Source organism: Microtus pennsylvanicus, chromosome 8 (genome assembly GCF_037038515.1).
Source record: "Microtus pennsylvanicus isolate mMicPen1 chromosome 8, mMicPen1.hap1, whole genome shotgun sequence".
In the NCBI taxonomy this organism is placed as follows: domain Eukaryota; kingdom Metazoa; phylum Chordata; class Mammalia; order Rodentia; family Cricetidae; genus Microtus; species Microtus pennsylvanicus.
In genome coordinates this window covers 58,243,084-58,268,768 of record NC_134586.1, presented here as the reverse complement: position 1 = coordinate 58,268,768, position 25,685 = coordinate 58,243,084, and the positions used below count along the sequence as shown (strand labels likewise).

Here is a 25,685-nt window from a genome sequence, read left to right as displayed (position 1 = left end):
GATGAACATGGTCCAGTCATTTTTTGTTCCTGTGGAGAATGTGTCTCACCAGGAAAATTAAAAATCCAGTGCCTACTGTAAAAACCAATACTGGTCTGAATGATGGAATAAGTGTGGAGGATGAGTCAGAAACTCCAGCAGGACATAGGGAATGTATTCTGGCAGACTTCTATAAATGATCAAAAACTAAAGCTAAGAGTGTGTATAAATGGCATTTTTATTGAAGGCTTACTAAACACAGGTGCAGATGTAAGTATCATTACTCCAGAATCTTGGCATCTGAATTGGCCTCTTCAAGAGGTAGATGTTCAGTTCCTAGGAATTGGAACCCTATCCCAGCTAAAACAAAGGATGAGATGGGTTGAATTCCTAGGGCTAGAAGGACAGAGAGGAAGACTGAGGCCAAATGTAGCCAATATTGCAGTGAGTTTGTGAGGTTGTGACCTATTGCAGCAAAGGAATACCAAGATTAACATTCCTGTAGTCCCCAAAACTTATGTTTCTGGGGAAAGTATTAGAAAAAAATTATAGATGACAGTCACCAGCCATTTGGTCTGTACAAGAACACAAAGCAATTGATAAACCTTCAGAGGTCCCAATGGCACTGCCTTTAAAATGGTTAACTGAGAAACCAATATGGGTTAAACAGTGGCCTCTAGCTGAAGAAAAGCTGCAGGCTTTAGAGCAGTTGGTAGAGAAGCAACTAGATGCTCGCCATATTGAAGAATCTACCAGCCCTTGGAATTCTCCTGTATTTGTCATTAAAAAGAAATCTGGAGAAAGGTGACAGATCTTAGAGCTATCAACAAGGTTATTCAACCTCTGGGCCCTCTACAATCTGGAATTCCTCTGCCTTCTCTGCTACCAAAGGAATGGTCTCTCATAGTTATTGATCTAAAGGATTGTTTTTACATTATACCTTTACAAGAAAAGGATAGAGAAAAATTTGCCTTCACAGTGCCTACTTATAATAACTCTCATCCTACTAGGAGATATTAATGAACCGTCCTCCCATAGGGAATGCTCAATAGCCCCACCCTGTGCCAATACTTTGTCAGCCAGCCATTGGAAATAATATGTAAGCAATTTCCTAAGTCTATAATCTACTATTACATGGATGACATTTTGTTATCTGATTCAACTATGGATACTTTAGAAAGGATGTTTGAAACGTAAAGAAAGTTTTGCCAGAGGAAGTTGCTTTTATGTCATCCGATCAAGAATAGTAAAGATAGGCTCAATACCTGTGGATCTTTAAAAATGTTAGAAACAGCTGGATGCCTCAGTCTGGTGGTTCATTGATAGTCCAATATGGAATTGGATAATGCCTTTCTTAATACCCCCTTCTCCTTTTATTAAGCATATTAGTTGCACCCTAAATTGTAAACTTGTCCAGATTTCTTCTACAACAGATCCAAAAGATTTCTCATCAGACTTTTAATAAGTTGCTATGACAGGATTACTGGCCCCTAGCTATAGAGCCAGAGTTCTTTGACTTAAAATATGTTTGTAAGAAAGCAAGCTGATTTTTCCATATAAAGTTGATTATTGTCTTCTCCAGATCTGTGAAGAATTTTGATGGGAGTTTGATGGGGATTGCATTGAATCTATAGATTGCTTTTGGTAGAATTGCCATTTTTACTATGTTGATCCAGGACAGCCAGAGATACACAGAGAAACCCTGTATCGAAAAAAAAACCACATACACACACACACACAAACACACACACACACACGACTTTTTGTGGTCATGATGTCTTTTCGCAGCAATAAAAACCCTAACTGAGACACTCATACCTTTCATAGAATGTCTTGTAGCACACTCCCTTTCACTACCAATTTCCCCTTTCCCCAAAACTTCCTTTACACCTTGGCCATCACCCATGTTGCCAGTCTCAGTCCTTTCCAAAGGGACCGAAGGAGTTAGGTTGTAGGAGGATTTTGTCACAGAGCAGCTGATAGCATCCTGGATCTTCACTCCATTCACTGTGAATCCTATTACATTTTCTGGTCCCTGGGAAACTGGATCCTTCAGGGGTAAGAGGAGAATTTCTACTTGTGTATTTTGATTTTTCTATGCAAACTTCTGGTAGTGTACAGTTAACCAGCTTCTGTTACTTTTTGGAGCCTGTGCTGGTTTGGTTGATAATGGCCCCCATAGGCCTTTCATTGGCAGAGGATATTTGAAGTCAGCCAGATACTGACTCTGTCGTGTGGTTAGTAGTGATCACTCTTATGCAGGTCGTAACAATGAAAAGAAGTGGGGGAGGGGGAAAAGAAATGTAAAGCTTGAGAAGAAAAGGGCAGCAGGAATCTCAAAGGCTGTGCTGAAGAAGACAAAGGAGAGGCCAGACCAAAGCAGAGCAAACAGGGCATCATCCCATCCAACTGAGTTTATGCGAGCCGGGCGGTGGTGGCGCACACCTTTAATTCCAGCACTTGGGAGGCAGAGGCAGGCGGATCTCTGTGAGTTCGAGACCAGCCTGGTATACGGAGGAGCTAGTTCCAGGACAGGCTCCAAAGTCACAGAGAAACCCTGTCTCGAAAAACCAAAATAAATAAATAAATAAAGTTTATGCGAATGTAGTTTAAGGTGAACCAAGTTTCATCCCAAGGAGACAGCCTACTTTGGTGACATCAGATTCTGGCTTTTGTCATGGAGAACACAGAAGTAAAGGGATTGTGGAATCTTCCTCTGTGGTTAAGGAGAGTCACTGAGGCTTGTGGCAGTGGAGTCCCTGCGTGGGTTCCCAGTACACTGCATGAAATTATAAATTGCATTGACCTCAGGATGCTGAAGCTGCCAGAGCCACGGGAGATCTAGTAGAGAGAGTTGCAGACATGAAGTGGAACCAGACCTGAGAGAGAAGAGTGTTACAGTCAGCAAAGCTGGAAGGGCAGAGCCATCTGAGCTCTTCGACAGCAGACATGGAGCTAAAGGATTTGGAGTTTGTCCTGAAGGATTTTGGTCTTGCATTGGTCCAGTATTTCCTCACTCTTCTCCCTTTCCTCCCTTTTGGAATGGTAATGTTTGTTCTGTGATGGACGTGGGTCACAGCAATTGAAAGGTAGCTAAGATTTTCTTTACCCAGAAACAAGACAGCGGCTCTTTTGTTCTGAGGGATGGTGTCTCACCGTTTTATTGCTGTGAAGTGACACCATGATCAAGGCTGCTTATAGAAGAGAGCATTCACTTGGGCTTACATTTTTCAGAGGTGAGAGTCCGTGACCATCATGGCATAGAGCACAGTAGCAGGCAGGAGGGCAGACACTAGGGCAGCAGCTAAGTTTATATCAGATCCACAAGCACAGAGGAGAGAGAGAGCTAACTGGGAACAGTGACACACCTCAGTGACACACCTTCATTAAGGTCACATCTCCAAATCCATTCCAAACAGTCCATCAGCTGGGCGATGGTGGTGCATGCCTTTAATCTCAGCACTTGGGAGGTAGAGGCAGGAGGTTCTCAGTGAATTCAAAACCAGTCTGGTCTACAGAGCTAGTTCTGGGACAGACACATCTATACAGTGAAACCCTGTCTTGAAAAAAAAACAACAAAAACAGACAGTGCACCAACTGGAGACCAAACTTTCTTATCTATGAGCCTATGGAGCCGTTCTTATTCAGATCACCACGGGAACAGAAATGCAGGTGAGGGAAGGGTAGCCCCCACCTAAGATTTTCCCTGTTCCATCTTCTGCAGATGGGACAAACCAATCCCCAGATTTCTCTGCAATCATTCAGCTGCCTCCTGGGCAGAACTGGACCCCCAAAACAGGTGAAAATTTCTGTGATCTTTTCTGCCAGGAAGCTGGGCCTCAGTGTTCCCTAAAGGATGGTGAGAAATGGCTTCCCAGTGGAAGCCTCAGTTTTCCTGGCCCGCAACTAGATTTGCTTTGTAAAAAGAGAAGGAAAGTGGTCAGGGGTGCTCTGTGTGCATCTCTCTCTCTGGGGTCGCCCTGGACTAGTCAGGAAATGCCAACCGGACTCTAGTTTTACTGGATGCTGTAGGCTAATGAGGCGGTTAGGAAGCACATTAGGTCCTAAGGTTTTCTTAGGAGAGAAAATTCTGGTATAGTCACCAATTATTCACAGAACCAAAAACTGGTGGGTGAACCAGACAAGATTTTAGACCTATTGGTCCAGGTTGCCACCTCCGTATGTTATAACTGAGACCTGGAAAAGGAGAGAAACAGACAAATAACATCCAGTGTTCTGCTGCTCATTCCCGACAAAGGGAGGAGACTAAGTGCTCAGCCATCAAACTCACAATTAGGTTTCCTTGTTGAGAACACTAGTCTTGTGCCCATGGGCAACTATACAAAAATAAAATCCAAGGGAATTTCATTTCTGTCCTAGGCTGTAAGTTAGAGAATGACATCTGCCTTCTGCCCCCAGTGAAAATGGGACCCTGGCTTCACCAAGACGCACATCTGATACCGGGAAGTGACACCTACTTCTGGGAGGGGCTGCCTAACAGTACCTTGACTCACACTGCACTCCTCTCTGTGACGCCTAAGCATTTCCTGTGCTCTGCAGGGCCCTGGCGTGTGGTTCAGCCGGCTACACAGGTGCATTCACCTCACTGAGCAAGGCAAGAGGTTTCTTCATTAATTTTGTCTCTTTTATTTAAAATTTTTTTTGAAGATTTATTAATCGTGTATACAGTATTCTGTCTGCATGTGAAGACGCACTGCTCTTATTATTATTAAAAAGCTGATTGGCAGATGGCTAGGAAGGATTTTTAGGGCAGGGAGAATGCTGGGAAGAAGGGCTAAGTCAGAGGGGACACCATGGGACACAGAGTGAGCAGGATGGGAAGCATATACACGAGGTAAACGAGCCTCAGGGCAGCACACAGATGAATAGAAATGGGTTAATACAAGTCATAGGAGTTAGCTAAAAAACAAGCATAAGTTATTGGCTAAGTATTTATTTATTTTAAATATTTATTTATTTATTATGTATACAATATTTTGTCTGTGTGTATGCCTGAAGGCCAGAAGAGGGCACCAGACCTCATTACAAATGGTTGTGAGCCACCATGTGGTTGCCAGGAATTGAAATCAGGACCTTTGAAAGAGCAAGCAATACTCTTAACTGCTGAGCCATCTCTCCAGCTCTTGGCTAAGTATTTATTATCAATATTAAGTCTCTGTGTGGTTATTTGGAAGCTGGCTGGTGGGACAGAAACCAACAGATGGTTTTGTTTTCTGTGATTTTCTTGTTTGTCCTCCTCTAATAAGGATGAAGCTGCTGCACTTTGAACTTTTTGTTTGTTTGGTTTGGTTTTGGTTTTCTTAAGACAAGACATAACACTGGTTGTCCTGGAACTCACTATGTAGACCAGACTGGCCTCAAACTCACAGAGATCCACCTGCCTCTGCATCCAGAGTGCTGGGATTAAAGGCATGTGCCACTGTGTCCTGCTACGACTGCCCTTTTGGCAGGATCATAATCTCTAACAGTTCCACTTTGTGCTTGCTTAGCACCCTGTGGCCAAAATGCTGTCCTGCACCCCAGACCTACACAGTCAGCTGAGCTCTACTGCAGCCTTCTGGATTTGTGCAAGAGACCCTTCCCTGAGAACACTTCTCTCCAGCCAACTCCCTAAAGCACTATCCCCTCTCAACAGGAAACAGGCAGAGTGGTCACCACCCCAATGGCCCCATTCCTGAAGGCAGACAATATCTGTCTTTGAGAGAAGTGATGAAAAGAGGTCAGGGGAGTCAGGGGAATTTGGGCTCATCAGGAAAGCAGGGACAGGCCCTTTAAGAGGGGGGGAGGGATTCTGTTTTTCATGTCTCTCTATTCTCCTGGATATTGTAATTGGCCAGCTAAAAGGAAAACCTGCAGGTGAGAGGAAAAGAGCCTCCCCCATCCTCCAACCCCCTCTCCCTCCCTCCCCACACCTCTCAGGAGGATACCACATGCCCAGACAAAATAGGGCAAGCGGGACAGAAGTCTATAGAACACCCAAGTTCCCCTGGTGGACTCCCCGCTCTGGGAAGCCCCTCCTGCCCCTGTAGTGTTAGCGCGTCTGTTCTAATACAGCTTGCTGAGCTTTCCCCCTCCTCTGTGGCTGCTGCTTCTCTGTTCCCTGTCCCTGTGGACCTTGGACTCCCACTGCCATTTTCTCTTTCCCAGCCCCAGCCGCTTTGGAATTCCTCTCCTCTTGGATGTCAACTTGACCACATCTGGAACTAACCAAGCCCCCAGCTGCTGGGCATGCCTGTGAAGGGTTTTCTTGGTCAGTTTATTTGAAACAGGAAGACACCCCTGAAATACGGGCAATATCGTGTGGCAGCACAGATGAAAGGACAAAGAAAAGGGAGCCAGCATTTGCCTTCTGCCATTGCCCACTGACAAGTCCATTCTTTTTTTTTTAATTAATTAATTTATTTATTAAAGATTTCTGCCTCCTTCCCACCACCGCCTCCCATTTCCCTCCCTCTTCCCCGATCAAGTCCTCCTCCCTCGTCAGCCCAAAGAGCAATCAGGGGTCCCTGCCCTGTGAGAAGTCCAAGAACCACCCACCTCCATCCAGGTGTAGTAAGGTGAGCATCCAAACTGCCTAGGCTCCCACAAAGCCAGTATGTGCAGTGCAGTAGGATCAAAAACCCATTGCCATTGTTTTTGAGTTCTCAGTAGTCCTCATTGTCTGCTATGTTCAGCGAGTCTGGTTTTATCCCATGATTTTTCAGACCCGGGCCAGCTGGCCTTGGTGAGTTCCCGATAGAGCATCCCCATTGTCTCAGTGTGTGGGTGCAGCCCTCATGGTCCTGAGTTCCTTGCTCGTGCTCTCTCTCCTTTTGCTCCTGATTTGGACCTTGAGATGACAAGTCCATTCTTGCTGCTGCAGGACCAACTTCAAATATTTTGCTTTGGTATGGATTTTTGTATAATGATACAAATTTAAGGTTATTTTTGTTATTACATATACACATATATACATATTGTACATATTGTACCTATGCAGCTCATTTAACAATGTAATGTAATTTCTAGTCCTTGGAAGTAATTACTGCAAACTATTTAGGATAATTAAGAAATACAGGTCACTAGTTAGTCATCTAACAATCAAATTTACATACCTTATTAAGTATGTTTTCAAGGTCAAATAGATATATTTTAGATAGATGATCTTCAAACACTTCAAAGACCTACAGAATATGGCATTTAAGATGTTTTAATAACCTAATGTTGGAGTCACAAGTCTTATACAGTGAATATATACTTGACAGACCAACAGACAGATCCACGGGAGTGTGCACTCCACACAGAGAACCTGATTGCAGAGCTTCAAGAACACTTGTCTTGGATAAGTGGCTGTCCATTCTGTAGAAACTTTGTGAAGGCATGACTCTTCTCCCGTTCAAAATGGGATTCATTCCCAATATACTTCAGCAGTGTAACTTCCTCCTGTATGGGCAATAGAATGACCTTCCATGGGACCTTAGAGTGACAATGTTCACTCTTTGTTCTAATAATCACATCTACATAGAGTCATTCCCCCATAATTACCTTTGCTAACAGACCATGTAGGGATAAAAAAAAAGATAGGAAAACAGTGTGCCCGCCCTTACTGATAAACAGGTCTGGATATCACCAAAGCTGGTTATCATGACAGAGATGGGGTGAGGGGAGTGGCTGAGTCTAGGGTTCAGGGATATCTAGTGATATTATCCAATGGTTCAGAATGTCAGGTTTTTCTCTTTGGATGCTGGCCCTTCCTGGGGGCGTCAACTGTTCCTGGAGCATTGCTTTGTCAGGTTCTACCTGTTTTTTTGTGATTCCAAAATGCATGTTGATACCATTGTTTCTGCCAATGGAATTTTTTTAAAGCTATGTCTGTAAAATCTAAAAACCTGATGGAGATCACACTTCTCTCTACATCTTCACCCAAAGAATAAAGAACATGCAGGGGTAATGTGCTTGAGTTAACTTATTTTGTTTATCCTCAGACCCCATTAGTCAGATTTTTGCCTGTTATAGTGAATCTTTCTGAACCCTGAGAGGTTTAGTGGGCTTAACCCCAAAATAAACCTTAATATTTTGGTGCCAGAACAGGATCATCACAAAGATAATTTTCGAAAACTGTCCTAGTCAAGACAGCTGACTTATTTTCCTTTGCCAGCTGTGATGCCTCAGTTGGACCTTGGAGGCGTCTGAAGGACTGGTACCCTAAAGGACCCTATTTCTAAGTCTTTTTATGACAATAAAACCACCTACTCCTGGCAGCACCAACTTACATCAAAAAAGGATGATGAGCATCAAAGAAACTTCATATGAAATTTGCTTTTATTGTGGCAATCTTAGTCGCTGGGCAAGAATCTTCCCTTGCCTCCACTGCTGACTGTATGCTGTCCAAATTGTACAAACAAGACACAAAAGAAAGGACTCCCAAACTTTGCCAAGACAAGGTGGGACAGTCCTTCAAAATTTCTGCTTCATAGAAAAGTTTGCTAGATGTCATAGGCCTGCAAGCTGAAGATAGATGTGATAGGGGAAGCTTTGTTAAGAAGTGGAACTAGTTAAGGTCTGGCTTCCTGGAGCCCAGGAAAAAAACTGGGATGGACCAGGTGCTCACTCTCTCTGGATGATTCCCGCAGGACACAGAGGAACTTGGGACTTTCCATTCTTGTGGTGTGAGTTTCCCCTTATAATAAGTAAAAATATTATTTTTCTTTAAGATAGCCTGACTGTTTTCTGAATCAAGCTAACTTCCACAGTTGGTGCTCAATGTAGGGCCACTAGAGTCTCTGGCATTCATTTGGGCATAGAATTCCCAAGCACAGCAGCCCTGATTAGCTGCTACTGGTTGACTTCTGGGTCCAGGCTTTTCTGTGCTGGAGAAAGCTCAAGCAGTGTGGGAGGAGAGATGTGGGAGGCCAAGGTGGAAAAGGGTGAGGAGCTTGCATAGCGCCACCACCGCCACAACGGGCAACAGCTGAGAAGCTCACACCCAGCCCAGCTCTGCCACTGCCGCATGGGCAACACACCCTCTGTCCTGAGCAGGAGGTGCCTGCCTCCCTCTGCCAATTGTCTCGTGCGGCTGTTGAACAGCCAGGGACCTTCATGCAGCACACAGTCTGTGATTTATACTAAATAACTTTTTAATCTAAGCGTATCTTTCAGCATTTAACTCTAAAATCAGATTTAAACCAAGTGCTCCAAGTGCACCGCGACACCTACTGGCAGATAACAGTTATTGCACCTACTCCAGCTAATTAAACCACAGGTAAGATTTATAATTCATAAGTTGCTGATTTAAAAGGACAATATGTCAGACAACCTAACTGTCCAAGGTTTCAATAGCCTCTTTACTTACACCATGTGCGAGGTTTTACAAGATGTATAGGATGTCCCTTCTACCTCTGTTGGCCCATATTTCTGTATGGTGTGGCAGCCAAGCACAAAAGCCATAAGTACAGTCTGAGGTGCTCGCATAGCTCTGCAGACAAGCTGTCTCTGTGTAACAATAGCCAGGATGTACAGCTCCTTTCTTTCTTTTGTTAGAAATGTAGATCTCCTAAGGAGAGGTGTTGGCTGAAACTGGTCAGGATGTTTGGGGCTTATTTCTTGGTAATTTGGAGGAAGTCTTATAGAGATGCTAATTTAGGCCTATGTGACAGCTAGCATACAGATGCAGACATGACATGAACAGAAGGCCGTTCACCAGGGTTACCTAGGATACAGCCTAATGTATGTATCTATTTATGGGATGATATATAAACCTCCGTTCCAGTTCCAGTTAGGGAAAAGAATTATCTGTGTTGGACCGGCACAGGCTTCAACATACATCACTATATTTATTTCTGGGGCTTAGTCTTTTTTTTTCTTTTAATATTTATTTATTATGTATATAATGTTCTGTCTGTGTGTATGCCTGCAGGCCAGGAGAGGGCACCAGACTTCATTACAGATGGTTGTGAGCCACCATGTGGTTGCTGGGAATTGAACTCAGGACCTTTGGAAGAGCAGGCAATGCTCTTAACCACTGAGCCACCTCTCCAGCCCCTCTGGGGCTTAGTCTTGTCCTCAATATTTTTTTTCTTAAAAATATGGTTTGACAATAGAGCTAAGAATGAGGCATTTTTAGAAATGGTTCAGTCTTTACAGACTGAATCCAGGCTTTTTAGGAAAGAAGTTGGGACTCTGAAGCAGGACACAACCACCTTAACTAACAATACTCAGTCAACTGAGGTACTTTTAGACACGGCACAGACTAGTACAAAACTTGTTGAAAAGGAGGTCATACATCTGAAGGAGAAAACAAACACTCTGACTGACAAACTCAGTTGAATGAGGTACTTCATGTGCTCTAGCTTAAGTTGACTTGGTTGCATTATCCTGCCTGTTGCCTGTGGGAGCCACCTTTGTAATGGTTATTCTTGGTTGTCAACTCAACTACACCTGGAATTAAGTAAAACCAAAATGTCCGGGCATGCCTGTGAGGAATTTTGCTTAATTAAATCATTTGAAGTGGGAAGGCCCACTCCTACTCTGGATTTTTCAGGTGAGAAGAGACATCTTTTCTCTGGGCCACAGCTTGAGCTGAGAGAAGCAAGGATGGCTCTCTTGCTGACACGTCCGTCCCTTCTCTGGCCCTAGAGCCAACTTCAGGACTCTAGCATATACTGAGCACTAGCTGAGACATCCAGCCCAGCTCTGTGGGCTGAACTCCTGGATTCCTGGGCCTTCCACTGGCAGACAGGCACTGTAGGACTAGCTGGACCACAGCCTGTAAGCCATTCTAATAAATCTCCTTTTTCTGTATATAGATTCATTCTATAAGTTCTGTTTCTCTAGAGAACCCCAATACACCCTCCTTCCTCTCATCCCCAGAACAACCTTGTTTGCCTATCGCTCAAGGGGCGGGGGAATCGTGGGCAGATTCCCGCCAGATTTAGAAGGAAGTAGCCATGTCACTTGCTTATCTGCTGACTTGCCTGACGTCCAGAGCCTGGCACCATACTCCCCAGCCTTCCTGTCGCTAGGAACAGTGAACAAGGGTCATGACTTCTCCAAGATGCTCTCATTATCATGACAGGTTTCACTCTGTGCTAGATACCATCTCAGCTAGCGGGGGGCTTGCCTGCTGTGGCTTCAGGTTTCAACTGACATGAAGACATCCTTAGAGAATGTCCATAACGTCAGACCCCTACTTTGGCTCCCATGTCCCCCCAGTTTCTACTTCCTGTTGAGCTCTGGTTGACCCAGAAGCCTGGGTTCTGCTGATCTCTGCTGCACCTTCTCACCCCCCAGAAGCATCTCCAGACCTCAGATCTGTGCTAGTCCTGATTCTCTGGGTTTCTCCACCCAGTCCACAGCCTGATACTGTCCAGAGGGCCATCCAGAAAATGCTGAGTGAAGGACCCCAGGTGGGGTCTTGACATACTTTAACACTGCCATCGGTGTTCAGCCTCTATCTTGTGACAAGTGGCCAGAACAGCAGTTGCCGTTTAGAACCAGAGCCACGCTGCTGCCTCAGGACCGGTGGCACCTCTGGCCTTATATTCCTATCATTTAGTGACTCTCAATAGTGTCCAGAGAAGCCCTCCAGCTGCTTGGCATTGAATCCGTCTCCATCTCAAACTGAAGCCAAGTTAACAACCTACCTAAGCCCTCATTGGCCAGGTCTTAGGTCACATGACCACCCCTGGGGCTGGAGGGGTTCAGCATTCCTCCAGCCCTGTAACCTGACATTGGGGTGAGCTTGGTTCCTAAAGGACTTGTACAATATGCAGGGGCCCTGACCTACTCTACTGAATGGTTTTGTTAACTTGACCCAAGTTAGAGTTGGCTGAGAGGAGGAAACCTCGTCTGAGAATATGACCCCCAAGATCAGGTTGTAGGCAAGCCTGTAGGATATTTCCTTAATTAGTGGTTCATGGGGGCAGGCCCTACCCATTGTGGGTGCTATCACCCCTGATTGGTGGTCCTGGGTTCTATATGAAAACAGAGTGAACAAGCCATGAGAAGCAAGCCGGTAAGCAGCATCCTCCATGATCTCTGTATCAGCTTCTGCCTTCAGGTTACTTGTTTGAGTTCCTGACTTGGCTTCCCTCAATAGAGTCACAGTTACGATATGCAAACCAAATAAACCCTTTCCTTCCCAAATTGCTTCAGTCATGGTGTTTCATTACAGCAACAGAAACCCTAAGACGCCTATTGATTAGTACTCTGGGTGCTTTGATGTCTAGCGTGGGCATGGAGTGGAAGCCAGAAGCCAAGAACCAACATCTCCAAGGGATGGCATGCGTTCCAGGGGCTGGACAACAGGCAGCAGCAGGAAGGGGTTTAAGCTTGTGGAAGGTAGGAGTGTAGCTGGAGTTAGGGAAAAATGACAGTTCAAAAGGCACCAAGGAGCCCCAGAGCTCAGGAAATGTCTCCAAAGAGGGTTAGCAGGCAGACAGAAGACAAGGTAGGGATTTCACCGTGCTGGCTGTGGAGTACTGGGAACACTCAGGTAGGCAAAGCCAACCCGTAATCTTCAGGAAACTTTAAAAATACCCGTGAGACTGGGCAAGGCTGTTCCCTAGGCCTAGCTCTAGTCATGGCCCTGTGGACAGGGCCTGAGCCTTCTGGGAGTCGTCACTGACCAGCTTGGGGATGGTAGAGCCCAATTCGACATGGTAACTGGCCATGCCGTTTTCAGGGAACCTTCAGTCAGGTACCAGACTTCAAGAGGCAGTGAAGTGACCACTTTGTTCAGGTAGCTGGGTCTGCCTCATGTTCACACCTGCCAAGAAACGCTGGGCCCTTTCCCACTTTTTAAAAGTGACAGAGAAATAGCACCCCGTTATCTCTCTCCTAGCCTGGCCCCAGCTCACCCCCACCTCGTATGTGTACACACTGTTCTAGAACTTTGCGGGTCTTCCATTTGCAAAATTGTCCAGTTAGACCAGACCCTGAGCTCTAACCCCCAACAATGTGGCCAGCTAATCTGTATACGCTGGACAGCGCAGTGACGAGGCTGGGAACCCACTCTCTCCACACTTCTTATAGGTGCTGTGCTCTCTGCTGGCCAGCATCTCAGGGCACACCTGCCCCACTTCCGCCAGCGCGGGCTGCCAGTTGTCTGGCTGAGCTTAGAAACCTCGACTCCCCCCACAGCCCCACAAGACAACGACAAGGGGTCAAGGTTGGAACGGTTTATTGCGCCCCAGGAGGGCGGCGGGCGGAGCAAGGCGCCGCGCAACCAGAGCCCGGGGTGGCCAGCGGCGGGTATGGCAGGCAGGCGCCGCCAAGCCATTGGCGCCGCCGGGCCGGTAACCATGACGACGGCCGTTGCCAAGGGTGAGAGCCAATGGAGGCGTCGCCAGGGCCGTTTCAAAAACCTAAAGCAAACAGAACGCAGCATCGCTGGGGGAGGGGCGGGAAAGGGACCGGGAGTGGGGGACCTGGGCCAGGCCGAACCGTACGGAACCGGTACACCGCGGGGTAGAGACTGAAAAACTTGACAACGTCGCCAGACCGTGGGGGTGTCACTTGCGGCCCTTGGGCACCTTGGGCACGCTAGGTTTGGCCGCCTTCTTCACCTTCTTCGCGCCGGCAGCCGCCGCCGCCTTCTTGCCCTTGTGGGCGCGCCGCTCGGGCTGCGGCCTGGCCGGCGTTCTGTCTGCCGCCGCCGGGCGAGCCTTGGGCGAGGGGCTGCTGGCCGCCGAGGCTCCGCGCCGCTCGGCGCCGCCTTCCAGCTTCTTGCGGTTCAGCTTGAAGGAGCCGTTGGCGCCGGTGCCTTTCACCTGCAGCAGCGTGTCGTTCTGCACCAGCGCCCGGATCGAGTATTTGAGGTAGGTGCGCCCGTTCTGCTGGTCGAACCACGCCACCTTCCTGGCCTCGGCGTAGATGCGCGCCAGGGACGAGCCGCCGCGCTCGCCCAGCCTGCGGATGGTCTCCACCACCAGCTGGCTGTACTTGCCCGGCTGGTTCTTCTTGCGGTTCTTCCTTTTCTTGGGCTGCGCGGGCGCCGCCGGGCCGCTCGTCTTGGCCGTCTTGCGGGCCGTCCCGTCGGCGCTCGTCGGCGGCAGGGCCTCCTCAAGCTCCACGGACATGGTGGCCAGCGGGTTAGTGGCGGGCGGCGCGCGGTAGCCTGGGGGCCGCGCCGGGAAGAGGAAGGCGAGGGGCCTCGGCGGCGCCGGGGGACTGGGGGCGCGCGGCGGCTCCAGGCGGGAGCGGCCGCGGCCGGGCCTAGGACCAGGCGGCAGGGCTGGGGCGCGGGCGGGGGCCGGGCCGGCCGCGGCGGGGCTCGGGGGTGGGATGCGGAGAGCCTGCGGGGAGCGCGGCGGGGCTGCGCCGGCTCCGGAGCTCTGGGCGTGCGCGCTGCGCTCTGGCGGAGAGCGCGCCCCGCTCCGCTTTTATTTCCCCGTGGCGGACCACGTTGAGAACAACAACAGCCTGGGCCCAGGCCAGCGCCAACTTGTGCTTCTTGGAGTGCATTCCGCGGCCGCTAGCTCCTCTGCCCGTGGCTTCCGGGCGCGGCTGCACCCTCAGCAGTGTGCCCTGGCCAGGGTCCGAGCCCGCTGCGCGGCACAGAGGCAGCCTGCACCTAGGAGGGGCTTTGCGGAGGGGCACAGAGGTGTGTACCCCAGGCTACAAGAGCGTGGAGGAGGGGGGCGCACAGTTTGAGAACGATTATCGTGGGCCCAGGGCGAGACCCCAAGGCCCAAAGCTTTGCAGGGGGCAGCCAAGGGTGCTCCTCGGGCACCCGATTTAGGTCTGGGCCCCGGGGACCACAGGCCTACCCGCAAGCTGGGCTTTAATTTGTCCGAACTAACACAAGGTACGCCCTCATGCGGCCGACAGGAGCAATGCGAAGAACGAGAAGGTTCTGGGGCGGGGGTCTCCTTTGGGTTCTAAGGAGACAGCAGAAGGGAGGTCCCCTGAGGTTGCTTGCTTGGGATCTTGGGCTCTGGGCACCAGACATCCCAAGGGAGTGTCAGCGCTGGTACGACCACAAGGGCCTCTCTCCAGACACTGCTTCACTATTCCCTGGCACCAAGTACCCCATTTTGTGATGCTTAAGTAGCTGTCCCTGGTCCCATCTAAACGAAATGGGGGACTTCAGGCTGTACAAGTGTGAGGCTCAGAGGCATGTCCCTGAGAGGGTGTGGCAGGGAGTGGCTTTTGGGGTCGAATACTGCAGCATTTGGTAAGGGAGGGCTTGTAGGTGGAGATGGGAATGAATGGTTCAGGCAGTGGCCAGCCTGTGAAGGACATAGTAGATACCAGTTGGAGTTCATGCAACTTTTCGCTGATAGGTGTCAAGCAGTTCCCTGGCCTCTTGAGTGAAGGGAGAGTTTGCCTGGAGATCAGGAAGGCCCTAACTCACCCCACCGATCCCATGAAGAAAGGGAAACCCAAGATTCTTGGCCATCAGAGATGCCTTTCAAACTACTGGGTCCACCTGCCTCTCTTCCCCCATCCCTGTAGTGGATTTTTCTTTGGGTCGCCAGCTCACAAATAATGACATGGAGACTTACTAATTGTGAAAGCTGGGCCATAGCTCCGGCTTGTTTTTAACAAGCTCTTATAACTTAAATTAACCCGTTTCTCTTCATCTATTACCTGCCACCCACCCTGCTTCCTCCATAGCTCCTCGAATTTCTCTCAGTGCCTCCATTTCTCTTCCTTCTTCCTCTCTCTGTCCTGAAGTCCCGCCTATACCTCCTGCCTAGCTGTTGGCCATTCAGCATTTTATTAAACCAATCACAGCATTACACCTTCACACAGTGCACAAATATGCCCCAGCACACCCCATCAAAGGAGAAGGGTGGTAAGGATCATCAGGAAGTAGGCAGGGGTTTAGCCGAAATCAGAGCCAGAATTGCCCCATCAGGAGGAGACGCTATGGAACTCTTCATTGAGACACAGTCTGTGTGGGGACGCTCTCTCCTGGACTCAACACGCTATTTCCAGAGCAGCTCATCCTGGTGACTTCAAACACCTTGGGCTGATGGCACCCACTCCTCCACACAAGCAGAAACCTGATGCCTCCTGCTCTGTGCTCTAGAATGCTGCCCACAGGCTCACTTGGAGCTTCAGGCAGAAGGGCTGATTGGTCTTTCACCCGTTCGGGCCAGTCTATTGGTTCCTGTCAGTTTGTGGTAGAATAGCCTTGGGAAAAAAGGGAAGGTGAGGAGAGCCCCTCCCTCTTGGTCTAGTTTGTCTTTCTTGATAAGAGTCAAGAAACTTCAATACCACCACTAAACCTAAAATTGTCCACAGAAATATGCTTTTCCTAAGACATGGGAAAATCAGATGAGCTCTCGCTAGCTAGGGACACAATGTCACCTTCAGTTCTGTCAGCTTGGCACTTCTCTCTTTGCTGACCTTCAGAATGCAGCTCTTAAAAACACCTTATTTCATTTGCAAAGTGAGTTTTGTTTGTTTGGTTTTTGAGACAGGATTTCTCTTTGTAGCCCAGACTGTCCTGGGACTGGCTTTGTAGACCAGGCTGGCCTCGAACTCACTGAGATCCACCGGCCTCTGCCTCCCAAGTGCTGGGATTAAAGGCATGGGCCTCCACTGTCTAGCACAAAAGACAAATTACTTAAGATTTTAAAAACTGAGACAGATCATGTATTTTTACCTCACTCTTAAACTTTCCTTGCATTTTAAGCTTTGCTTAAATCTTTAAACCATGCTGTAAGTGATTTCCTCTGAGGAATGTAACTGTAGAAAGTTGTTATAAAGATGACTGGGTGTGGCTGTGTGTGTGCACGCACACACAAACACACGTGCATGGCTTGTTGTCTCCCGCTGCTAGCTCGGCTGGCCCACAAGCTCCTGGCATCTGCTGTGTTTGCCTTGGCAGTGCTAGAGTTACAGATGTGCAGACAGACCCAGATGGGCGCCAGGGATTGGCTCTCAGCTGCTCCCACCCAGTCCCCTCCCCTCCATCCTTCCTCTTCCCTCTCCTTCCCTTCCTCTCCCTCCTTTCCCTCCCACACCCCTGTCTTGGAATTGCAGATTACCGTAGGTGTGGCGAAGGCCACATACAGCTCCACACCTTCACATTCAGAGTTCCCTTCAGTTTTTAGGGACCTCTGCTCAGGCTCAACTAGTTTGTGGTTTTGATGTAGAAAGAATGAGGACTAGCCACTAAGAAGTAGAGCTGGAGATGTGTTAGAAAGATGCTCGAGAGAATGAAACACAGCTTCCCTGAAGGAGTCAGGATCCCTAGCTGTGTGTACCATTTGGTGGCTCTCAAGTTACATCTCAAAAGATTGCTAAGAAACCCTCCTTCCTTTTCCCTTCCTCCATGCATAAAGCGTGTGGGCACACACTCCCCCATGTGTGTGGGTGTCTTCCCGTCATGCTTCACCCTAGTTTTTAAAGATAGTTTACTTTGTGTATATGAGTGTTTTGCCTGCATGTATGCCTGTATGTGTGCAGAGGTCAGAAGAAAACTCTAGGAACTGGAGTTACAGATGCTTGTGAGCCGCTGTGTGGCTGCTGGGTACTGAGCCTGGCTTCTCTGTAAGAAGTTAACTGAGTTAACTCAGCGCTCTTAACCTCTCAACTGTCTCAGCCCAACCACCTTGTTTTCTGAGACAGGGTTTCTCACTGGACCTAGAGCTATTGTGATAGACTGGCTGGCCAGTGATGCTCCAGGCTCTGCCTGTTGCCGCTGCCATTATTGGGACTCTAGAGGCATGCTGTCTTTCTGGGCTTTTATGGGGTGCTGGGAATTTGAACTCAGATCCTCATATTTTTCACATCTTTTTCTGATGCCTTGGCTGGGATTACCTGGTTAGCTAAAACCCGGAGCCACGAGGACTGCAGGGGTGCAAGGTGTGTGTCTTCCCTGTAAACGGGGTCTGGTGAGAGTCCTGGAAGGTGCAGGCTGATAGCTGGGGAAAGAGACAGCCTTAAGCAGTTACTCGTGTTGGAATTCTTTCTTCAGCCAGATTCTGGGATGAGGGGCTCCCCTCTCTTTTCATGCCCCATACTTCCTTCTATCTTTCTCTCCTGCCTCACTTTTAACTGTCTGAATATCGAGCCTTTCTAGCTTTTCTCCACTCTGACTCATTCTGAAGTGTTTTCTGAGAAGCAGGCAAGGACCTCCCTTCACCTAAGTGGAGGTTTCCAGGCAGTGCTGGCCGCTGTGTTGGGCTGCGTATTCCTGACGCTGCTGACAGTCAACCTGCCCCACATCTGTCCAAGCCTCTACCCTCACCTCACCCCACATCTGCGAGAGGGGCGTGGTGCCAGCCTCTGCTAATAGACTCCAGTGGCTGTGCAACCGGCAAGGTGAGCCCTGCAGCCACCGGTCCAGGCTGCTCCCTGGCTCCAGCTTCAGCCTCTAGTCCTTTTCTTCCTTACACTCCCCTGAGGGCTCCTGCCTGAGGCGGCTGCACGGCTGCAGGGCAGTCTCAGGGCGCACGATGCTGCCTCCCAGTATTGTTTCCTTCCCGGCCTTCCCGCCACCAGGTGCGCTTCTCTGTTAGCTGTGGGCTTGGCTCTGGCTTGTGGGTTTTTGTTGTTATTGTTGCTTTTGTGTCTGTATGCATTTTTTTTTCTAGACAGAGACTTGCTATTTAAATTTTTAGAATTGTATTTAGTGAGGTGGGAAGGGAGGGCCTTCATGCCACCACGCATGTCTGTGTGTGTGTGTGTGTGTGTGTGTAGGTCAAAGGACAGCTGGTAAGAAGTAGTTCTTTCCACCATGTGTGTGCTAGGGATCAAAGCAGGCTTGACAGCAATCCCAACCCCACGACTTGATAATTTGCCTGATGTGAGCTCCCCACACCCAGTCAGATGGCATTTGAAGTGAGTGACCCTTCTCCTTGACGTTCCTGTAACGGAAAGATTTTGGGGACTGGGCTCAAGGAAGACACTGAGGCTGATTGCCATTGGAGTAGGGGATTTATCTGGATATTAATGCCATGGAAAGAGCATGGTGGGGCCCCAAGAAGAGCGCTCAGGCCCTTGAGGCAGAGTGGGAGACCCTTCTTAGTGGTTTTCTACCTGGCAGCTGAGCAGGCACAGCACCAGCTTGCTCTCCAGGGAAGGGATGTTTGACAGCAAAGCTGTAAGAACAGTTGGAAGGGTGGCAAGGCTAATTGGGCCGAGCTCATTACGCTCAGAGCACTCTCATGTTCTGGAGTCTGGCAGTCTGCGGGCTGTAAACTTCCTTCAGGGAATAATTAGTGTGCCCTGCCATTCTCTTGGAAACAGGGCACCTGAGTCTGTCAGAGGTCCGCAGTACACAAGCTCGACTTTCCTCCAGGGCAGCTGGAGGAGGCTGCTGCAGGTGACATATTCTGGTGAGCTCATCTGAAAGCTCATCACTGGCAAGAGTGGAGGTGGTCTCCAGCAGCGGCTCTCACCTTCCCAACGCTGCAACTCTTTAATACCCCAGACAGAAAAGGATTTTTGTTGTTAATAAATAACTGTAATTTTGTAATGTAAATATCTGTGTCTTCTGATGACCTTGGGCGACCTCTGAAAAAGAATCATTTGATCCCATAGGGGTCTTGACCCCCAGGTTGAGAAGCACTGTTGACACTTCTATGCCCCTGCTCTTGGCTCCCAACACTTCCCAGTGCAATTGGAATGTTTCCAAGAATCTCCTCTTGGGGAAAGGAAAAGGCTGAATGAATGTAGAGGGGAGCTTGTTTTCTAGAAAGAGATTTCAGATTCCGACAACATGTCTGACCTCTGTGCTGGACAAGATGGTAGGCAGGATGATGCTGGGGCTCTTGTTGGGTCTCTTTGTTTCTTCCCTGTGCGGTCACTAAATCTTTCCTCTCTACTGCTTCTTTGATAGACCTGTTGAGGATGATGGCGGAACTTCTTGGGCTGCTAAGGCCCAGGCCCTGGTCCTAGCAGCTGGAGTACCAGTCTCATATTCGTGTAGAGAAAGCAGCTTTAGAACATGGACAGGAAGCAAAGTGCAGCCTGGCTGAAGTGATCCACACAGACGCAGGGAAGAAGACCAGGATTAAGATCTCACAACTCTGAGTGGTGGGGGCACCTGTTCCCTACAGGCTGAAAGGTCTTGAATAGTGGGGTTCAGAGAGGACAGTGAGATGGACTGTGGGGGTAAGGAGTTCATTAGAAGAGTCATTGATGCCATGGACAGATAGCAGCATGGCTGTCAGCAGACAGAGTCTGGGTCCCTGAAGGATGGGGGTTCACAGCCTGAAGTCAGGCGCTCTCTCATTTTGCAGCAAACAACAGCGAAGGGGGAGAGGACAGGGGTGCATGACCACAGTGACCACAGTAGCCACAGTCAGAGATCTGGGCACTTTGAAGTCTGTTAGCTAGAGATTGACAGACAGTGCCCTCAGTGGGGTGCCCATCAGTATCTGGAGGGGGTGGGGGTGGGGGGAGGTGGAGGGGGGGGAGGGGGAGGCAGGGGGGGAAGAGGGTCTGCTGTAGGTGTGACATCTGAGCTCAGTTTGGGTTGTAACAGGCTGAGCCTGGCAAAGGGAGGGAGGGCCCGTGCTGCTCTGAAGTCCTGGCTCAGAGCTGGAGGCTGTGCATGCCCTGGCCTTCTGCAGTGGCCAGCAAGATGGGGTGAGGGAGGAGTGCTCCCCCTTTAGGAACATCAAGTGGCTTTAGGCCTGGATGGGAGCACAAAGGGGAAGTCTCAGCCACTAGGATGGTGGGAAGGTGCCTTTAAGATGCAAATGAGTATCGTGAAGCTGCAGGAGGCCTTGTTATTCGACTGGGACCCCTTTTGTCTCCACTCCCCAGTTTGGGCAATGATGGGGGGATTGCTGGTCAATGGGAAGAGCCTGGGGGGCCCTCCAGATCGGGAGGTCAGCAGAGGGGCTGCAGTGGGATTCCAGATGAGGCAGACCCCAGTCGCAGACAGTCCTGGCTATGCTGGAACCTAGCAGAGGCTTTGATGTTCTGAGAAAACATGTCCTAAAGAGGCCCCTGTGGAAAGGACCATGAGCCAGCAGGCCAGGGCTTCACCATGGAGACCCTTGCAGCCTAAGTGTAGAGTTCTGATTCTGGGTGCTGGGCCCGAGAAGCTGTACCAGAGTTACTGCTCTCTCTCGCCTACCCCGCTCCAGAGCTGTGCAGGGCCATTCAGAGACTGGAGGATGGGTATGGAGCGTCCCCCCCCCCCGCGCGCCCCCCTCGCTGTGCGCCGTCTCTCGGACAGCATCGCACTACCGGCCTAGGCCAGGTCTAGATTCCTTTCTCATCCCCTTCTGCTCTTCTTTGTGTGCCTTGAGCCCCATTTCAGCTTCTGGTGCTGTAGTGCGCCCAGATCTGAGTTTGGAGGGCATCTGCTTAAATGCCCAGGAGTATTGTTTGACATGTGAGCTGGGCTTGCAGAGGAGAGCGGGAGAGACAATGGTTAGAACAGATAGAGGAGAGTGGAATTTGGAATCAAATTTTGTGGGTGACAGCAGCCAGCATAAACAAATGATCTGGACATAGCGTGTCATATCATAGCAGTTGGTTCCAGAGGCTGAGGTCCTTGGAAGGGAGCTCATTTATGCTGCTCCTGGGTTTCGGCACCAGATGAATGAAGAGGAGGACACCACTACTCCTAAAGTCTGGAGAAGATTTTTATTGTAGAGCTAAGGGAGAAAGCAGGCAGAGGGGAGAGTCCAGGCTGACCTTGAGAGGGAGGAGCAAGAGAGGCCTCTTTAGCAAAAATGACAGGGGGTGGGGGGTGGAGGAGGAGCGCAGAAGCCCAGCCCTTGGGGTTAGAAGAGCTGGAGTCACAAGCACTGAGTGATGCTGGGGCAGCTGGCCAGTGTCCGCTTTGATATGTTAATGGACACCTCAGCCATTTGTCCAGTGTTTGAGACCTAACAAGGGACACATGGATAGTGATAGAAATAGAGGCAGTTTATTAAGAAAGAAAAGGGCATTCTTGAGGGTGGCAGCAATGCCAGTGAACTGGGAAAAGCCACCTGGCACCAGACTTCTGGTCCTTTATGTTATTAACATAGCAGCTGCCCTCTGCACTGGTGTAGTGTGGCCTTTCCTTTGGCATGGCTAGGTGGGCATCCTGGCTTTGCTCACTGACTTACATGTCAGTCTTGATGCCTCCTTCTCCATCCTCCTGCTGTGCCCCCACAGTCCCCCCGGCCCCCATAGTTTGCCACCCTCCTCGGGCTCTTGGGAAGACCAGCTTAGGGAGCAGCTCTGCTGAACCCCGATGTAATTTCATGTTTTCCATTCTCACTACAAGTTCCTGCTTCTTGTCTCTTGCTGTCCATGCTGACCGCCTTGGGTGCCTGCTACCTACCCTGGGCCCTGCCACCTGCCCCGTGACCCTTAGTTTGGAATTGCTGTTTCCTGCATTCTGACTCAAAAAGGGTTGTGCAGGGGTGTGTTAATAAAGACCCATCCGTAGGCCTCATCCTAGATGTCCCATGCTCAGCGCCAGAACTGGAGGCCCTTCAGCCTTCCCACTAAAGCCTTGGACATCCAGTTGCTTTGGGGGAAGGGGTCCATCTTCACCAGGTGCAAGTTTACAGTCTTGGTGGGGGGCTGTTAGCCCTGCTTGAACTCTCCCAGTGGCACTGATCACACCTTGTTTTTGTCCCTGAAGAAGTGATGGGTCCCTAAGGAGTTGGGATGGGATGAGAGGCCACTGTGGAAGGGCCTAGGTGAGACCTGTCAGCTAGACTCCCCATCTCACTTGACTGGGGGAAGGAGGCAGAAACTTCAACCTAGGACAGCAGAGCAGGCCCTGGCAGGGGTTCCTGGGAGCTGGGAGAGACTGGCTGTGACAGATAGCGACTCTTTACTGTTGGGCCCACTCAAGCGGTGCTCTCGCTTTCTGGGATCCTGGCATTAGCTAGAGGAAGACTCGATAACTCCTACTACACAGCCCGGCACATAGTAGGCCCTCAATAAATATTTGTTGAATGAATGAGATGCGACTCAAGCCAAGAACAGACTTTGGGTGTTTCTGACTCTTTCATGCCACCATCTCCACGGGGGACCCAGGACCAAGAGCTTCATGGGGTCTAAGGCACCCAACAGGGCAGGTGGTGGGACCTCACCTCAGAACCTAGCATAATAATTGTGGCTCTTGTGAGGGACACAGAACTTCCTTTTAATACAGAGAGCTTCTTGCCCCATTAGGGCTCGGGAATCCTGAGCTCCCCAACGTAGGAGCTGATCAGCAGCTGCTGGGGCCACACCACCATTTCTTCACTGCCATCACAGACAGACATGGCAGTGTCACAAACTGGGCATCGGCGGCGTCTGACTGCAGGTGAGTTAGCGACACCATGTTTCTGCCGAGATCCCAGGGCTCCAGGATCCTGGCCCCTGCCGACCTCTTGGGCTTTGTCTTCTGCCCCATGCTCCTCCTTTGCTATTCCTCAACAGGCCGTTCTGGTTCCTTTTCATTAAGCTTTTTCTGCAATATCCATCCCTCTGTCACAGAGACTTGGTCTGCACAATGCCAAGTGATAGAGATCTAGATCGGTCACTCTATCTTGGACTATATTTATGAAAGATTAAAAAGCAAAGCAAACCCCAAGCTGGCACTGCTGGGACACCTCAGAAGAGGATCTGTCCTGTTCTCCTAAGACAAGAGTGTCTATGAGAGATGGCCTTTAGGAGGTGCCCTTGTCCCGGCCTCCATCTTACATGAAGAAAGAGGTGGGGACCAGGATGTGTATCTGGAATATCGTCCAAGCAGATTTCCTAGGTCCTGCCCTCGCCCTTGCAACTGTCCAGCTAACGGGGTCACATAGAGGCACCTGGCAGGCCACCTCATAGAGGACGAGAAGCTGCAGGGTTGGACACAGGGTACAGAAGGGTACCTCAGCCTCCTGGGTCTCTGGCTCAAAGACAACCCTTAGGTATCCCAAGCGGACTCTGCATATGTGCCACTGGCAACAGTCCCAGAAACTGTCTAGCCTCAGGAGACAGGGCATGTGTGTGCTGTTTGCTGGTTCAGTCCTGTGCTCTGCCTGCACTGTGAAAGGTCCATAGGGCTCTGTAACCCCCAACCAGCTTTTCTTTGTTGACATCACAGAAGAAACTAATGAATTTTTCTGGTAATTCTACACTCTGGGTCTTCTCTGTTTAAGGTCAGCAACTTATGTAAACAAACATGCCCAATAAAACCCAGCAAGTATTTGAAACACTGTCCACCATGAGAAGCAAAAAGGCCATGTCTGCCCTTTATCACTGAGTACCGAATAAGGAAGAGAGCATATTTGGTAGAAAATGTTCATTTTGCAAAAATTTTGAATACTTCTCTACCCCCCCCACAAAAGTTTCAGGTCTTGACCTGAACACAGAAAATTTCAGTTCTGTGACCCATACTTTTCACCTTGAAAACTGTATTGTCCATTGTCTTTATTTAAGGGGACTGAGCTGGCTCAGTATTGAGTACTTTCCTAGTCATTGAGGGCCTAGGTTCTATCCTGCCACCAAAAAAAAAGAACAAGTTTACCAAAAATCAATGGACTGTTTTTCTCCCTTAGAAGTTTTCAGAGGAGATTTAGGCGAATTTTCCTCTAAAGTTCAGGAAAGGAAATGTATTCCTCATGTAAAGAGCACCCACCAGCAGGGCTGAGCAGGCTGTGGGTGACCACTGAGCACAGCATGACACAGCCCAGAGGCAGGAGCTCTCCTCTTTTTGGAAAGTTTTCAGAGTTACCTTAACTATTCATCTGAAAGCAAGAGCCAGAGTTCTTGTCTGGTGTAAATGGTACAGCGAGTAGCGAGTCCCTAAACTTTAGGTAGTACAAGAACATGCTTTTCACTGTTGCACAAACACACACACACATACACACACACACACACACACATCAGTCCTGCCTCCTCACCCCTAGCCTCAAATAAAAAGGTGTTTTTGGTTTTGTTGCTTTTTAGTGTCATCATTCCCATGCTATCCCTAAAGTTGCGGGTCAGCACAGCAGAGAAAGCCAGTGACTGGGTTCTTTCATTCCTGGGTGGCCTGGGTCAGGACCAGTACCATGGACAAAGGCCTTGGGCACTTTTATAGGCCTCAATGACAAAACCTCAAGAATCAGACTTTTGAGAGCCAGACACGATTTTATAGGCATTGCACCGAAGAATGGGGAGGGCAGAGGCAGGAGGATCTCTATGTTTGAGGCCAGCCTGGTCTACATAGTGAGTTCCAGGACAGCCAGGGCTATGTAAAGAGACCCTGTCTCAAAAGACAGCTCCTGCCCTGGGGGAAAAAAAAAAGATGGGGGAAAGATTCAGCCTCCTGGAAGTATCTTGGTCCACAGCTGTATTGATCTGAGGAGTGCCTGCCCTTGCCCCATCCAACTGGGTCTATTTCTGCCTTTCTTTCTTTTTTTTTTTTTAAACGCTGCCATAGGTCCTCCCCTGTGGGGATAAAATCCAATGTCTCTGGAGCGAGGTGTTAGGATCCTGCCTTTATAGAACACCCATTCTACCTGGGGGCCTTTCCGTGGTGTCCGCTAATGTCCCCAAATACTTCCCCATGCCCTGCCCCTCCACAGAAAGGCCGTCTCCAAACCCCCCATCTGAAGTAGGGTTGCCCGGCCCCATTCCTGTGCCTTTTGCATGTTTTTCCTTCGGGGCACTTGAGGTCCTGTGCTAGCTAGTCTCCCCTGGTCCTATCGGCCACTCTGTGTAACCGAGTCCTATGTAACTGGGTCTCATGCTCACAAATGTTCATTTGCTTAAGGAAGGGCCTGGGTCCTGATGCTGGGTGCCCTAAGTGCTGCCAGAGCTGTGGCAGG

At 49.4% G+C, this 25,685-nt stretch overlaps 1 protein-coding gene across 1 annotated transcript; it reads right to left on the bottom strand.

Moving 5' to 3' along the window:
• Positions 1-13,142: 13,142 nt before the first annotated feature.
• H1-10 (H1.10 linker histone) lies at positions 13,143-14,366 on the bottom strand. Its single transcript, XM_075983557.1, has one exon. The coding sequence runs from the start codon at positions 14,055-14,057 to the stop codon at positions 13,491-13,493; it is 567 nt and encodes a 188-aa protein (XP_075839672.1). The 5' UTR covers positions 14,058-14,366; the 3' UTR covers positions 13,143-13,490.
• Positions 14,367-25,685: the final 11,319 nt, after the last annotated feature.